The sequence below is a fragment of the Delphinus delphis genome, chromosome 13 (genome assembly GCF_949987515.2).
Source record: "Delphinus delphis chromosome 13, mDelDel1.2, whole genome shotgun sequence".
Taxonomy (NCBI): domain Eukaryota; kingdom Metazoa; phylum Chordata; class Mammalia; order Artiodactyla; family Delphinidae; genus Delphinus; species Delphinus delphis.
The window spans coordinates 22,051,040-22,068,091 of NC_082695.1; the positions used below are offsets into that span (position 1 = coordinate 22,051,040).

The 17,052-nt window shown below is 48.7% G+C and overlaps 1 protein-coding gene across 2 annotated transcripts in view; it reads left to right on the forward strand.

The window, feature by feature from the left end:
- The window catches only part of KREMEN1 (kringle containing transmembrane protein 1), a 64,267-nt gene extending 47,520 nt beyond the window's left edge, over nt 1–16,747 (forward strand). The window contains exons 6-9 of one of the 2 annotated variants that reach the window (XM_060028290.1): nt 9,005–9,337; nt 10,188–10,349; nt 11,443–11,527; nt 13,148–16,747. In XM_060028290.1, the coding sequence (XP_059884273.1) occupies nt 9,005–9,337; nt 10,188–10,349; nt 11,443–11,527; nt 13,148–13,316 (749 nt within the window). In that variant the 3' untranslated portion in view covers nt 13,317–16,747. The remainder of the gene's footprint in view (nt 1–9,004; nt 9,338–10,187; nt 10,350–11,442; nt 11,528–13,147) is intronic. The other variant, XM_060028291.1, reaches the window with a different exon arrangement.
- The last annotated feature ends 305 nt before the right edge of the window (nt 16,748–17,052 follow it).

Below are 17,052 nucleotides of genomic sequence, written 5' to 3' on the forward strand. Positions count from 1 at the left end.
CCAGTGCAGCGCCAGATTTTAAGATGGCAGAAAGGAGATAGTCACAGATGAGGCAGACGAAGGGAAAGGCTTGAGCTTACTGAGACACACTGTAGAGTCTACAGTGTTGTTAGTCCCCAGGCTAGATTAGATGCTGACATCTTGACTAGGCTGAGTGGCTCAGTTTTAAGCCAGAATGTCATGTGGTGCGTCAGTGTCCTGGGGCTGCTGCCATAGCAAATTATCACCAACTGGGTGACTTCAAACAACAGAAATTTCTTCTCTCATAGTTTGGGAGCCTAGAAGTCCAAAATCAAGGCGTTGTCAGGGCCATGTTCCCTATGAAGGCTCCAGGGAAGAATCTTCCTTTGCCTCTTCCTACTATCCGGTCATTGCTGGCAGTCTTCGGCATTCCTTGACTTGTAGCTGCATCACTCCGGTCTCTGTCTTCTTTACGTGACTGACTTCCCTCTGTGCCTCCTTACAAGGACACTAGTCATTGGATTAGGCCTACCCTAATCTAGTACAACCTCAGTTAACTTGATAACATGTGTAAAGACCCTGTTTTCAAATAAGGTCACCAACACAGACACCAGGCATTAGGACTTAAACATATCTTTTTGGAGGACATGATTCAGCCACTACGTATGGTGTCTGTAAAACCCAGCCGGAGTTTATAACTGATGCTTTCGCAGGTTACAGCTTAGACACTGTCAAAAATGTGTTTTTTTGTGGGGGGAGGACAGCGGGAGGATTGGCGAGCAGAACTCACGTGGTTAATTTTTGGTCTTTTTAGTTGTGTGCCCATTGGAGACTGTCAGTGGCTTTCTATACATCCTGTTTTGCTCAGTGTTAGTACCTCTGTTAAAGGCTGCACCTTAGCTAATGTTTAAGGGAGAATAGTTGGCAAATAATATGTGCTGCACATCCATTTAGCCTTTCATCTCCAGAGTTCATTGTTATAAAATCCTCTGCCTCAACACCCCAACCCAGGAGAGTATGTTGGCTGACCTTACAGAGTGCCTGGTATACTCTTTTTTTTTTTTTTTTTTCTGCCAAGGGTGACCTTCAAGATTCAGCTAAATCCTGCACACCGTTTTGGTTTTTTGTTTTGTTTTGTTGTTGCTGTTGTTGTTGCTGTTTTTTTTTAAATTTATGGCCACACCGCGAGACATGTGGGATCTTAATTCCTCGACCAGGGGTTGAACCCGCGCCCCCTGCATTGGAAGGTGGAGTCTTAACCACTGGACTGCCGGGGAAGTCCACTGCACACTGTTCTTAATGTTCAGTACTTCTGTTTTTCTCATAACACCTATTCTTTACCTTCCCTACATCCCTTTTCTATCTCTGTTCTTCCTGTTGTTGTTTTTGTGTGTGTGTGTGTGTGGTATGCGGGCCTCTTACTGCTGTGGCCTCTCCCGTTGCAGAGCACAGGCTCCAGAAGCGCAGGCTCAGCGGCCATGGCTCACGGGCCCAGCCGCTCCGCGGCATGTGGGATCTTCCCGGACCGGGGCACGAACCCGTGTCCCCTGCATCGGCAGGCGGACTCTCAACCACTGCGCCACCAGGGAAGCCCTGGTATACTCTTAAGTAAAAAAAATAAGGAGAAAAATACTGAGTCCCTAGTATGTAAGGCTTTATAAGAATTGTCACGTTGGGCCCTCCTGGCAGCCATCTGAGGAAGGCATTATTATCCCTCTCATTTTACGGAAGAGAGTCCTAGGTTGTGGAGAGGATAAATAACTTGCCAGGACTCACACCACCAACAAGCCGTGGGCATAGACAGTAAACAGAAGCAGGGTGTGTGGGTTCATTACCTGTTTTTCTACTTTAAACAGAATATAGTGTTAATTTTTTTTAATGAAAAATAAGTGTTGGTGAGAATATGGAGAAATTGAAACCCTGTACGTTGTTGGTATAAATGTTAATGGTGCAGCTCCTTTGAAGCAGTCTGGCAGTTCCTCAAAACTTGAAACAGAATCATCTTATGACCCAGTAATTCCACTCCTAAGTATATACCCGAGAGAGCTGAAAACATATGTTCACACAAAAGCTTGTACATGAATGTTCATTAGCAGCATTATTCATAACAGCCAAAAAGTAGCAACAACCCAGATGTCCATCAACTGACAAATGGGTGAACAAAATGTGGTGTGTCCATACAATGGAATATTATTTAGCCCCAAAAAGAAATGAATTACTGACCCCTGCCACAACATGAGGAACCTTGAAAACATGATGCTCGGTGAAAGAAACCAGACATACGGGGCGCATATTTAATGATTCCATTGATAAGAAATGTCCAGAATAGGCAAATCCATACAGACAAAAAACAGATTAATGGTTGCCAAGAGCTGGGGAAAGGGGAGGCATGAGAAATGATTGCTTAGGAGGTATGGGTTTTCTTTTTGGGGTAATGAAAATATCCTGGAATTAGATAGTAGCAGTGGATACATAACATTGTGACAAAACTAAATACCACTGAATTGTACTCTTTTAAGTGGTTAAAATGGTGAATTTCATATCAATAAAAATAAGTGTAGTTTTTATATGGTACTCTTTCATTCATTTAGCACATTTTTATTGGGTATCTTCAGTGTGGCAGATAAATTATGTTTTATTTGCACAGTGCCTCTACTGGAGCGTCAAACGGAAATAATTTGGTTTAAAGTCAGTCATCTTTGTACCAAGTATCATCTTTGGTACTAGAAATATATCTAGGAGTTAGCACTGGGCCTCACACAAAAGTGCCCTAAGACAAATTAATTACGATGAAAATAATTGCTCTCTATTGAGTGCTTGCTTCATGTTAGACTTGATGCTGGGGCACTTGTTTAGTTTGTTATTTAATCCTTGCAACAGCCCAGTTGATAAGGAAGCTGTGGATCAAAAGATTAAATAATTTGTCCAAGCTAATAAGTGCCAGAGCCAGGATTCAAACTCAGGTTTGCCACAGTTTTTTATTTTTCTATTTTCAGCAGCTAAAAATCCCTTGTATTAACAATAACAAAATAGATCATAATACCAGATCCAGTTTAATGCTTTAAAAGTATGTGAACAGGGCTTCCCTGGTGGCGCAGTGGTTGAGAGTCCGCCTGCCGATGCAGCGGACACGGGTTCGTGCCCCGGTCTGGGAAGATCCCACATGCCGCGGAGCGGCTGGGCCCGTGAGCCATGGCCGCTGAGCCTGCGCGTCCGGAGCCTGTGCTCAGCAACGGGAGAGGCCACAACAGTGAGAGGCCCGCGTACCAAAAAAAAAAAAAAAAAGTATGTGAACAAAGTTTGCCCAGTTGTTCAGATTATGATCAAACTGGCCCCTTCCGCAGGTCTCTAACTGCCCCCTCTGGCTTCCACGCCCTCGAGGACTAAAAAGAATGGCACTGAGAGGCTGCCTATTCCAGTCTTCAGAGGCCCCGATGTGTGTTGACTGGCAGGGGCCCCTGACAGCAGCCAACTCATAATTCGTACCCCACAGCTTTGTAAAGAAAGGTACAAAATGCAGCACTGTAGAAATAATCTGTAAAGTTTCATCTGTTAGGAGTAAAATAGTTTAAAGAGCTTAAGTACTGCCTCATGGAGATCCTTATGATCCACTGGATGAGGCTGAGCATTTCAGAGATGGTGACTGCAGACTATCCCGTAATTTGGGAGGGCAAAGGTGCCTCTCCTAAGAGATTGGAGGAGAGTTAGATGTGAGAAAGGGACCAGGTTTCAGTCTCTGTGTCTCAGAACAACCACCTCGGGAGAGAGACTACTCAGGCAGTGGGCGGAAGCTGTCTGCTCAGTATTTGTTGCCACATCCAGTGATTTGTCACAGGCTCTGTGACTGATTTTCCAGCAGGCTCTCATGAGCTTAGGGAGGTTGCTGAAGTAGGTTGTGTTCTGTGTGTAAAAGTGGCGCTGATGAAGGCTTCAGAGCCTCTGCTGCCCCCAGAGTTAAACGTACTGAATTAACAGAACCAAACAGAAGATCAGATAGGCCAGCGTCAGCAACAGGTCACAGGGACTGCCCAACAGCCCTCTTGGCCTCCCTCAGCTTCTAGGCACTGAAGGGAGAAGTGAGTCATATAGGTTGGGTCTTACTTGGTAACATTAGTGGATCACTTATATTTACAGGGCACTGTGCTATCCATTTCCCAGGCATTCTCTCCCTTAATTCTCATAATACTGTGAAGCAGGTACTGTTATCTTTACTTGCCCCACAAGAAAACTGAGGCTCATAAAAGTTTAGTAACTTGCCCAGAGTCCCACAGATAGAGATCCTGCCCTCATGGAACTTACATTTTGGTGGGAAGGGAGGAGATTAATGGTGAAAAAGATTGAGGGCCTAAGGACATGTAGGATCTGACAGCTGGGACTGTATTAGTAATTGTATTTCATAGATTCCAAGATGCCATCAGTTGTGAGATGCAACATTATTTTATATGCCACTGAAGGGAAAAAAATGCTTCCAATTAAACAGTGACATGCACGGACTGAAAGACACATCCTAGGTTGTGTGTCAGGTCAATGTCCCCTTCAAAAAATAAGATCTTGAATATATTCGTAGGTTTTAAGTTTCCTTATTATCCGAAATGTAAGTTTCCTTTTTTCCTGAATTATCACTGAACTTAATAATCCATCATAGATGTCACGTGCTTATTCTCAAAATTGCTGAATTGGATGTACTGTCAGCATGGCACGCATCTAGGAATCGAAATTTCTGAGTTTGTCTGCCTTTGCTGTTGAAACATCAGTTTAACCTGGACACTTTTTTCTTTTCAAATAATAATAATAATAATAAAATAACTAACACGTAACTGAGCTTGTACTCTGTGCCAGATCTCATACTAAACACTTTACATGCATCAACTCATTTTGATTCTTATAACCTCATGAGGGAGAAACTATTACTAATTTCATTTTATAGATGAGGAAACTGAGGTATACAGAAGATAAGTATCTTGCTCAAATTCATAGTTAGTACATGGTAAAGTCAAGATTAGAACCCAGGAATCTTTATTTTTTTAATTTAGGTTTATTGAGGTGAAATTACATATAGTAAAGTCACCCTTTTAGTTGCATAGTCCAGTAAGATTTGACAAATATGTACACAGTCGAAATATAGGACATTTTTGTCACCTCAGAAAGCTCTCTTGTGCCCCTTTGTGGTCACCACCCCCAGCCCTCAGCAGCCACTGATCCCGTGTTCCATCTGTATGGTTTTGTGTTCTGAACAAAGTCATATAAATGGAATTATACAGTACTTAAACATTTGCGTTTGGCTTCTTTCACTTAGAAGAATACTTTTGAGATTCGCTTGTGTTGTTTCAGTAGTTCCTTTTTATTGCTAAGAAACATGCCTTTGTACAAATGTATCAGAACTCATTCATCATTTACCAATCGATAAACATCAGTCTATGATAAAGATGCTGTACAGCTGCTGTACACACACATGTACAGGTGTTTGTGTGAGCGTGTGTTTGTATTTCTCTTGGGTGAGTACCTAGGAATTACAGCATTTCTGGGCCATACACTAAGTGCATATTCAGCGTTTATAAGACACTGCCAGCTGTTTTTTGAAGTGGTTATACCATTTTGCGCTCTGGCTGACAAGATATAAGATTTCCAGTTGCTCCTCATCCTCACCTGTACTTTTGTATTGTCTCTTTTTTAATGTTAACCATTCTGTCGTGTGTGTCGTGGTAACTCATGGTTTTACTTTGCATTTCCATAATTTCTAATGATGTTGAACATCTTTTCATGTTCTTATTTGCCATCTGGTATCATATTCTTTCGGCCTAAAGAAGTTCCTTTAGCATTTTCTCTAATGCAGGTCTGCTGTCAATGGCTTCTCTCAGCTTTTGTTTGAGAAAGCCTTATTTCACCTTTTTTTTTTTTTGGCCATGCCACACGGCATGTGGGATCTTTGTTCCCGGACCAGGGATCGAACCTGGGCCCTTGACAGTGAAAGTGCCGAGTCCTAACCACTGGACCTCCTGGGAATTCCCTTTGTTTTTTAAATTTTTATTTTATTTGCCTGAAGATTGCTGAGATTCTTAAATAACCTTTCATCAACTTTGGAGCATTCTTAGCCATTATCTCTTCAACTATTTCTCCTATCTTATTCTCTTTTTCTTCTCTTTCTGGGACTCCAATTATATACTGTTAGACCGTTTGATATTGTGCCCCAGCTGTTGGAAGCTCTGTTCTGCTTTTTTCATTTATTTTTTTCTCTGTGTTTCATTTTGGATAATTTCTACTGACCTATTTTCAAGCATGTTGATTCTTTTCTCAGTGTGTGTAATCTGTTTCTAAGCCCATGAAAGGAATTCTTCATCTCTAATATTGTTTGTTTTATTTCTAGAATTTACATCTGACTCTTTTTTGTAGTTTCCATATCTCTGCTGAAATTTCCAATCTGTTCAAGCAAGTTGTCCATCTTTTCCCCTAGGTATTTTCTGTCTGGTAGTTCTAATGTCTGGGTCATTATTGAGTCTGGTTCTGTGGATTGTTTTATCTCCTTTTTTAAAAATTGAGATGTAATTGACATATAACACTGTATTAGTTTTAGGTGTACAACATAATCACTCAATATGTATATATTGATGTTTTACCTCTTGACAGTGTCTTTTTTTTTAATATAAATTACTTAATTTATTTTTGGCTGCTTTGGGTCTTCGTTGTGGCGCGTGGGCTTCTCATTGCACTGGCTTCTCTTGTTGCGGAGCACAGGCTCTAGGCACACAGGCTTCAGTGATTGTGGCACACAGGCTCAGTAGTGGCTTGCAAGCTCTAGAGCGCAGGCTTAGTAGCTGTAGCGCATGGGGGCTTCACGGCATGTGGGATCTTCCCTGACCAGGGATTGAACCCGTGTCCCCTGCATTGGCAGGTGGATTCTTAACTATCGCACCACCAGGGAAGTCCCGACAGTGTCTTTTATTTTCCTTTCTTTTATTTTCCTTTCTTTCTTGCTTGCTTGCTTTTATGTTTTGTGTGTTGTAATATTGTATTGAATACCGTACACTATACGTAGAAGGATAGTAGAGGCTGAGGAAGTGTATTTACACCTGGAAATGGGCAGGCCTGCTCGGTGTGGGGATTGATTGAGCCTTTCTATCAGTGGTCGAGCTGGGTTTGGGTTTCCCTGTTCCTATCATCACCTGCAGTGCATGTCAACCTTCAGATTCCTCCCATGATGGCTACTGTTACCTCGTGCTCAGTGTGGAGCCTGGGATGCCAGTGGGGTTTTTTCATTGTTCCCATTCCACCCTCAACTTTGAGCAGTTCCTCCTTGCCCGTGACCTTTCCCCTCCCTTGATGGTAGACTTCTGCTGCTTGTTACTTGGCGCTGTGCTCGTGGTGTGGTTGGGGTTTCTTGGTTCTCCTGCTCCATCCTCCATCTCAGACGCGTCGTGTCACTGGGCCTCAGGGATGGGGTCTTTCCAGCATCCCCAAATACCCCTCTCCCGGCAGCCGAGCACTGCCTTGTATCTGTGGGGACTTCCGGGAAGAAGAGGGTCTCCTGCCCCTCCATTGGGTAGCAGACCTCTGCTTGGCATTGGTCCAGGATCCTGGGGCTCAAGGCAACCAGGGGCTGATGGCTTTTGCCTCTGCTCTTCCCCTAGAAGCAATGAGTCTTTGTCTGGTTACTTTGACAGGAACGAGAGAGTCTCCTGCTCCCTCCCCAGGGGCTTCTACGCTGGCCCTGGGAGCAGGAGGGTTTGCTGCCCCTCCCCTTGCAGCTTAAGGCTTTTGTTTCCTTTGAGAGGAGGGTCCTGGAAGAGGGCAGGGTTTCAGGCCTGTCCCCCAGCAGTGGCTCATCACCTCCTACCCGTCACCTTCTGCTCACTGGTACCACCAATGGGGACCCTTTGGTGTCCTGCCCTACCCTGGTCATTCTCGTGGGCCCTGGGTGGAGGCCTGCACAGAATTGCTTGCAAGTGAGTGCAGACTCCTGTTGTGTCTGGGGTCCCCGGGCATCCTGGACTGAGAGGCTAGCCCACATTCAGCCTTTAGAAATTTGTTAAAATTTTAGCTGCTTTCTTCTTACTTACTTTCATGGCGACCCCCTCTTCCTCTTGTGCTCCGTCAACGATGAAACACTTTGTGTGGCCTGACTCTCCTCAGAGGAGCTTCTTACTTTTTAGAATTAAATTGCCTTGGTTGTCTTGAGACCTCAGCTTTCTAATGCATTGAAGAAAAGTTCTGAGCTTTTTCTCATTGTTAGGATGAAAGCAGCTTTCTACATCCTAAAGGGAAGCAGAACTCCCCCAAAGCCTGCTTTTTAAATCCCGGCCCTACCCTCCCTCTTGAGGACTTTCATTTCCAGGATCTTATTTGCACTTCAGCACATAAGATACAGTGAAGTGTATCTGCCACTCAGAACCTGCCACTCAGAACTGGGAGTCCAGAGACATCAAATGTGCTGCTGCAGAGTGATCAGTGAGCTTCCCCTCTGCAGAAAGTCATTTCTTGTGCCACAGTTTCCCACTTGAAAAACAAGTGTGGCCCCTCAAATGAACCTCGCACCCCTAAGGTACTTGGGATGCCCTCCGCTTTTTACGACCTTACCTCATCAGTGCCCCTTGCAGAGAGGTCCTGTGTTTTCATGTGCTTTGTCTCATCTGTCCTCACACATTTATGTGATACGAGAGCAGGTAGGTGGTGGTCTCTCCACTCTGAAAGCTGTGAGAAGCTAGAGGTCTGGATGTGAAGTATGGCCCCTGGGATCAATGGCCCAGCTGGTTCCGAACCCAGACTCTCTGACTCCAGCCTGGCCCCTGCTGGGGCCGCACTGCTGTGCTGTGTGCTAACTTTAAGGTCTCCTGGGGGAAAAAAAAAAAGCCTCCAGTCATTTGTTCAGGGTTTAAGCGATTCATTCTGTGATTCAATCCTGAAACATGAGACAGTCTGGTTTTGCAGACAAAAAACAACATCCCAAACTGGATCCCATCAGCTAGGAAGTTTTGTTTGTGACAGGTTGAAAAGTGAGCCCTGTGGCCGAGCCCCAGCCTGAGGGCTGGTATCCTTTTGTCTCCTGCAGCTCTGGTCGGTGCCTGTGGTGGGAATTACTCGGCCATGACTTCCGTGGTCTATTCCCCCGACTTTCCCGACGCATACGCCACAGGGAGGGTCTGCTACTGGACCATCCGGGTCCCGGGAGCCTCCCACATCTACTTCAACTTTGCCTTGTTTGACATCCGGGATTCCGCAGACATGGTGGAGCTGCTGGACGGCTACACCCACCGCGTCCTGGTCCGTTTCAACGGGAGGAACCGCCCACCTTTGTCCTTTAACATCTCTCTGGACTTTGTCATCTTGTATTTCTTCTCTGATCGCGTCAGTCAGGCCCAGGGATTTGCTGTCTTGTACCAAGGTAAGACCCCGGCCTCCTTGGGCTCCCCTTGAACCTCATTGTGACGTGTGGACCTCGGGTGCTTCTTGCCAGAAGGACTGTATGTCAGGATCTGCCCACTCAACTTGCAGGTTTTCCCGCCTCCTATTTTATAACTTGTACCCACTTCATCATACAGAAACGAGGTGCCACCTGTGAGTTCTGCTGTCTTAGTCGTTCTCATGACAGTTTTCATGGGAGAGTTAAAAGACTAACTAAAAGAAAGAGCTGAGATTGGCAGAATCGGAAGGTTCCAGAGAGGTCATTTGCTCCATCCTCCTGCCTCTGAACATCCTAGCCAATCCCCAAAGCCTGGTTTACCATCTTCAGACCCTCCTAACATGGGGCTGCACTCCTGCCCCTGTAATGTGAACACACGTGTGCTAGGCACAACTCCTTGCCCGCACATGAGAACACAGCAGGTGTCCATGACCTAGTCTCTGTCCTGGACATCAAGGGCCTCAAGAAGAGTTCGGTCAGTGTGCGGCTACAGGAAGGAGGAGGAGGCCTCCTCACGGGTGGGACAGGCTGAAAGAACAGGTAGAGTTGGGGCAGACAGATAGGAAGGAAGAGGGCCTTCGGGGCAGAGGGACCATAGCTGCAGAGGCACAAGGGCAGGAAAACTCTAAAGCACGTTCCGGGATCCACGCAGAGACACGTGAAATGGCTCCTTCGGAGCCAGAGCCTGGCAGGTTCTGCTTTGGGGCCAGCGGGGCCAAGAATTGCCCCCAGCACTGAACCATAGAAAACTGCCTTCTCTTCATGACCAGTGCCTCCTCCTCTTCATTGTCTCCACCAGCTTTCCCCCAGCTAATTCCTTTTGATCTTCCAGCCGTCAAGGAAGACCCGCCACAGGAGAGGCCCACTGCCAACCAGACGCTGGCTGAGGTGTTCACGGAGCAGGCCAACCTCAGTGTCAGCGCTGCCCGGTCCTCCAAAGTCCTCTACGTCATCACCACCAGCCCCAGCCACCCACCCCAGACCATGCCAGGTAGCAGTTCCCAGACACCATCAAAGGGGTGGGAGCCACAGAGCTTGGGGGTAGTGCACTTGGCGGTTACAGAAACAGAGCTCTCTCAGGTGTTTCTCTTTCCGAGGTAGGCTGGGGGTCCTGGCTCCATGACTCTGTTTGTCCTGGCCTTGGAGGGACATTTTCTCTTTAGCTTGATTCCGTAGTCCTTACCTCCAACATCCAACACGGCTGCCTTTAGTACGTGGTGATTAATCAGCTAACCCAGTGTTTCCTGCGGCCCCAAGTTGTAGCTCTCTGAGTGCATCAGCAGTTGCCAGAGCTGTGTTTATTCAGTCATTCGGAAGATGTGTAAGTGCTTTAATGGTGTCAGGCTCTGTCTTAGGCACTGGATTGTACAGCGAACCACACAAAATCCTGCCCATCTGTGGCTGACACATGGGAGGAGAAAGACAAAAAGCAAAAGAAGAGTCAGATAGTCACCAGAGCTGTGAAGGCAGGTCCTGCAGGAGACGGGTGGAGAGAGGGTGGTGATCTTATGGTTCAAGCTGACTAACTTGGTCGGGTACGGACTGTGACTCTCTCTTTTCTGCCAAGGAAGTTGGAGCCTTTACAAGCTGGTAGAGCTGCAGATACCATTCGCAATTCCCTGGACTAGAGGTTTTCCCCTGCAAGACTCACAGTAGGAAGTCAGGGAGGAGAGCCCCTTCCTGTGTATCCTATTGTTTGTGTATCTGTAGGATTTCACAAGTCACACATCCCATTCCTCAGATGAGGAAATGAGGCCCAGAGAGTTTATGTAATTCGTCTGTGGTCGCACAGTGATTCCAGTGGTAGAGACAGAATGTGCACCACTCCTTTCAACTCCAAGTTGAGTGTGCTTTGGACCACACTGCCTGCCTCTCTCCAGGAGGGAGTCTAGAGCAAGTCGAGGTGCTCAGAAGGTCTGGTACTCCGGGCCAGCCCAGCTCGAGCTGCGTTGCATGGCTACCCCCCACCTGCAGGGAGCTCCTCAGCCAGGCCTGCTTCTCTGAGCCACCAGGGCTCACTCAGACCTCCTTCTGAAAAGTGAGCTCACACAACACAGTCCGATCACCCCTGTCTTTTGCACTTGCAGGATGGACAGTGTATGGCCTGGCAACGCTCCTTATCCTCACGGTCACAGCCGTCATAGCAAAGATGCTTCTGCACATCACTTTCAAGTGAGTATGAGAGCCATCCGACTCCAGGAGGGGAAGGCTCAGGGCTCCTTTTCTACTACGCTTCAGTTGTCTGAGAACACTTGTAATATCGGAACATGATTCCAAAGCGCTCAGTGCTGGGCAGCGTGAGGCCATAGACATTCCTCATTCTCTGTAGAGTGAAATGTACAACTGGACAAATCTCACTAGGTTTGAGGGATTGTGTGTGTGCTCCTGGGTCTAAAGGATACGATTTCAAGGAGGATTGAAATAGTCTGGGCATAAAACAGGACAATTTCCATTTTTTGGCTTGTGCTGGCCCCCTGAAGAGATGTTTACATAAGAGCAAAGATTCCTAGGACAATACCAGGCATATTTCCTGATGCCTTCTAGAAACTGTGAGACATTCTTAGGAAGAGAATTCCAACATTTTATTAACTATTGCTTAATAATTATTTTAAAACAATTATTTAAGAAGCTTTTAAAAACTTCATCCTTCAGTTCCAACCAATTTGGAAAAAAATATTTCCTCCCCTTACTTCCGCTGTTCAGGTTTAACTGTTCTGCCTTCCAGGAAAGGGGTGATGGTTCATGCACTGATGTTTGTGTGCCTGCAGAGGGGGGTGCTAATTTTCTTAGCCCTCTGCTCTGTCTTTCCTGTGGTTCTCAGTCCAGGCTCTCTCCATTTCTTTTCTTTTCCTCAGTAAAACTTTTTTCTCAGTTTTACTGAGATATAATTAACATAAGGGCTCTCTCCATTTCAAGGCCTTCCTGAGCATTGGTGTCCTGTAAAAGCTACCTTTTCCCTGACCTTCTGGCTTGCTCTCTGCCACAGACTTCTTTGTACATTAAATGCCGTCTCCTCCATTGCCCTGTAAAGGCTGCCCTTGGCCTCTTTGGCACCACCCATAGGCCTTTCCACCCTGCACTTTACATTTTTCAGTGGAAACAATGTCCTTGTTATTGTCTACTGGGCATCTATATCTGTGTTTCTCTTTCTTTTTTTTTTTTAAGTCCCAGTTCACACATTCTGGGGAAGCCTCTCAGGCACAGTCCCGTCTGCGTGTCCCCCACAGCAGGGAGAGCGCAGGACACTCTCTCTAGGGTCCAGCACTTCACCGCACACTGAGGCACCAAAGCCTGTGTCTGACTTTCATCTGACACCGAGCCCCTCTGCAGCTTCCCTGTCAAGCAGTGCCGGGGGCTGGCATGGGGGCAGGGCAGGCGTGGGCAGAAAGGCAGGTCCCAGTCCAAGAAGAGCAGGCTTGCCTTCATCCTGTTTAGCTAGGTGGGCTTCCGAATAAGTGTCATTTGAAAAGAGTTCTTCTGCTTAAAAAGAAAGAAGTATTTTGAAAACTCATAATCTCTCAGGCCAGCCCTTTCCAGATTTGAATAATCCTTCCAGCTAGAAGGTTCTTCATTACACTGAGCTGGAACCTGCCCCACTGCACTGCCATCCCACAGGGCGCAGGTCATCCAGATGGCAGTCCCTCGGGTCTCTAAAGGCAGCTATGAGGTTTCCTGAGGCCTCACGTCACTGAATGTCCCATTTTATAGGTGCAGGTATCTCATGAGATGGTAGGTTCTTTCGGACGCTTTGTTCTATTCTACTTGAAAAATTAAGTTATTTTTGTTCGACAGATCCCATCGTGTTCCTGCCTTAGGGGACCTTAGGGACTGTCGTCAACCAGGGACGTCGGGGGAAATCTGGAGCATTTTTTATAAGCCTTCTACTTCGATTTCCATCTTTAAGAAGAAGCTCAAGGGTCAGAGTCAACAAGATGACCGTAATCCTCTTGTGAGTGACTAAAACCTCCCCGCTCTGTGCCCAGGACGTGAGATCCCTCTGAGCTCGAGGCCCCTGGGGACCACTTCTCCCGTGGTTTCCTTTGACTGACTCTTCCTGCCTCTCCCTTGGCCTCTTCTGGGGCACCGGCCACAGGGGCAGCATAGCCTGGATTCGACCTGCTTCATCACTGCACTTAGGAGAGAGACTCATGGTCCTACGGTCCGTGCCTCCTGCATCTCTCTCTCTCTGATCTAGGAACAGGGTGTCGGGACAGTGGGGCTGAGATGACAGAGATGGTTGTGTCCAGCACTGGGCTCAGGTACGTTCTAGACGACTGTCAGGTAGTGGGTAGGTAGTGCTTCTTCTCAGTTTTGTCCACACAGATTGCTTTCTCCTGGTCTTTATGGTTTGGAACAGGCTAGGCAGAGAGAGTTCTGAGGCTGTCCTGGGGGTTGGCCCCCCAAAGCATGACAGAAACCCACGCTCTGTGCTGACTCTGGGGCTTTGCTCCGTGGGCTCCAGGAGAGAATGGGCCGCCTCCAGCCTGGAAGGGCCTGTCATGTAAAAACCTGACACCTTCACCCATGGGCTTCTTTCTATGGCTTCTTCTGCAGCTTGGTGACCAGCAGACAAGTTTGAGGGGTGGTCATAGGAAACATCCATTCATTTATTCATGCAGTAGACTTTACCGAAAGCTTTTCTAGGTGCTCAGTAGCTCCTTGTTGGGCTGGATTTGGTGACCTCTCCCCCAAGCTGCTCGTCCTGTGAAGCCTGAGCCAGGCCCCGTCTCGGGATTCCTAAGCTGACTCTCAGTTCAGAACAGGGAGTGTAAACATGGTTGAGCATCCAGGAAGCAACGTGTGACACAGGGTGCCAGCAGTCCCTCCTTTAAGTGTCCCTTATTTTAAAAGAGGATGAAAAATTTCCCATGGCCTGTGCTCTCTGCGGCCTCCATGCCTCTTCTTATGGGGACAGGGTGGACTTCGGAATGGCTCAGTGGGGAAGGAGAGGCCTCTTGTCCCTACTCCCACACCCTCTGCCCCCCAGAAGGGGAGGGGAGCTGCAGAGAGTGGCATGCGGAGTGGGGAGGGAGGGTGTGGGAACGGGAGCCCCACTGAGGAAAGGCCTCCGAAGATTGAGAGCTGCAGCTGCAGCGGCCACGGGCGGTGGGAGTCCGTGCCATCCCGTCCAGAAGCCCTGCCGTCCGTCCAAGAGCAGCCTCGTCTACAGCAGCCGGGAGGAGCACCTGGGACCCCAAAGGCCGGGCCTGGCCTCTGTCGGAGTGTGGCTCTCCCGCAGGCACTCGAGCCTTGGGCTTCGTTGTGCCAAGTGTTTGGGGCACTTTGCCCCCCTCGCCGAACCCCTGAGCTACTGCCTGCTGTGGCCTTCCCTAGGGGTCTGCCACACCGGCAGGCGTCTGCGCCCAGCTCCCAGAAAGACAGAGGGCCGCGTGGGGCCAGCTGGGAGGCGACACCAGCAACCAGGAGAGATGCTGGGAGCTGGCAGCGTGGGCCAGGGGCGTTTGGAGGGGGAAACGCCACGTGTCCACGGGAGAGCGGGGGCGCTGCCCCAGGCACCGGGTGAGGCTTTGATCTGGAAAGGGCGGTTACCCCGAGCAGCTGTCAGCAGGGTCTGGAGACAGGCCTGCCGAGTGCAAGGACCACTGGAATATACTGACGTATGCAGTCTCCCCTCCAAGCTATTCCTGGCCTTTATGAAATCTCCTCTCAAACACAAGTGTCAGGTGTGTGCAGTCACAGAGGGCCCTGTGCTGTGAATAGGTCCGCGCAGCACAGAGGGAATGTGGAGTCCCACCCGGGAGGGGTCCACCCGGCCAGGGGCAGTCGCTCGCAGCCATGGGCTCCCTCTGATCACTGGCCTTGGGGCATCCTATGGGCCCGCCTGCCCTCTTCACATTTCGTGACTTCAGGTCACGGTGTGTCTGAGCACCTGGAGCAGCCCTTTTTCAGAGATCCCAGAAGGGCTGTGACCCCAGTGTTGTCCTTCTTGCCACCCCAGGCACAGCCCAGCACCCTGGGACCCACTTACCATCCCGGGAGCAGCCCCAGGAATCCCAAACCGGCCTCAGGACAGCATGGGGGGAGAGGGCCATAAATTGTCCCAGGCCAACCTCTGTAAGCATGATCCCCCAGAGGGCCCCCCGTGGCTAAGTAAACACTGGAGGCATAAATTGTCCCAGAAGAGGGGAACCTGTGAGGCCAGAAGAGGGGAGATGTACACCCAGGAGCACCGAAGGAGGAAGCACTTGATCTGCTAAGAAACCACTTTAGAGGCAAGAAAGTGGGGGTTGGAGGGGACTGGAAAGGGGTGACCCTGAGAAAAGGGTGAGGCGCCCCCTTTCTGGGCATGAGCGAGGTAACCAGGTTGCTGTAACTTCTGAAGTGTGGGCTCTGGCTCAAGACTCCAGCCGGCCAGAAACCCGCAGCGCAACGATCAAAGCACTCGCAAGCACAGCTGTCCTGGCCCTTAGGCCGAACCCATGGGTGGGCACGGCCCCACCCGCATGGCCCATCATCAGCCCCAGGCAGGAGTGGCCTGACCTGCTCAGTGTCCGGCCGGGTCATCCTGACACCAGCAGGGCATGCAGCCTGTCACCAAGCCCCCATGCTTCCTGGCACTTCATCTTCCCTAGCACTTACAGGGGGACGGCCTCCGAGGTCCCATCCCCTTGTCTGATGAGCACCCCAGGCCTCCTGCAGAGCCTGGTGGCCCCCACTCTGTAGCCCGGTCAACTGCTGCCCTCTTGGGTTTCCAATCTTCTCCTTGCTGTTTGATGTCTGCTTTTGTTACCACCTTGGGAATGTTTAACCTTTTGATTGTTTTCCTCTGGTGTCTGTTTACCCTCCTCACTGTTCTACCTCCTGGCCAGGGCTCTCAGCTTAGCTACCCTGGCCCAGGGTGTTTTTCAGACCTTCCAGCCCAGCTGCCTCCTCTCAGGCTGGCTGGCCCAGGGGGATGGGGCCTCACCCTCTGTTTGCAGACCCCAGGGGGCCCATCTCCCAGGTTCCCATCTTGCCAAGTTGAACATATTTAACGAGGCAGCAGTGGGGTGTGGAGGAAAGTCTGAGGTCAATCTACTGCTTCAGAAAGGACGTGTCCTCAGGAGCACACGGTTGAGGGGCTGCCGCCGAGGGGTCCACACAGCGCCAGGACCTGCCCACATCCAGACTCACCTTCCCGCAGGGATCCTGACTTTGGATGACATGGCTTTATTTGTAAATATGCTCTTAATACACAACTTTGAGAATAAAATAGAAACATCATGTATTTTAAAATATAAGATGAAGTGTGACGCACTGTATACAATTTAATATATATTTTTAGGATTGTTATTTAAGAAAATGGAATGTAATGGTACTTTTACAAAAGAGAGAAAAATGTTATTTTTACCGTCTGGAGAAAATAAATATTCTCATTGTTGTAGAAACCGTGATGGGCCCTAGGTTGTCGTGTTTACGGGAGGCTCCCAAGCCCGAGGCCAGGAAGGTGTCGCGCTGGGAGGACCTCAGGCTCTCACTGGGTCAGCGTCTTCCAGTCGCTCAGCTCTCATCGCGTCTCTGACCCACAGCCGATCTCCGGCCGGTAAGGTCTGAAGAGTTGGGATTCCAAACTCACATGGTGCACGGTGGACATAGGGTGGCCACGGGCAAGGGCACAGGGCTCTGCACTCAGAAAACCTGGGTCTGAAGTGGCTTCAGGTCGGTCGGCCCAGCTTCCCCTCCTGTAAGATGCACAG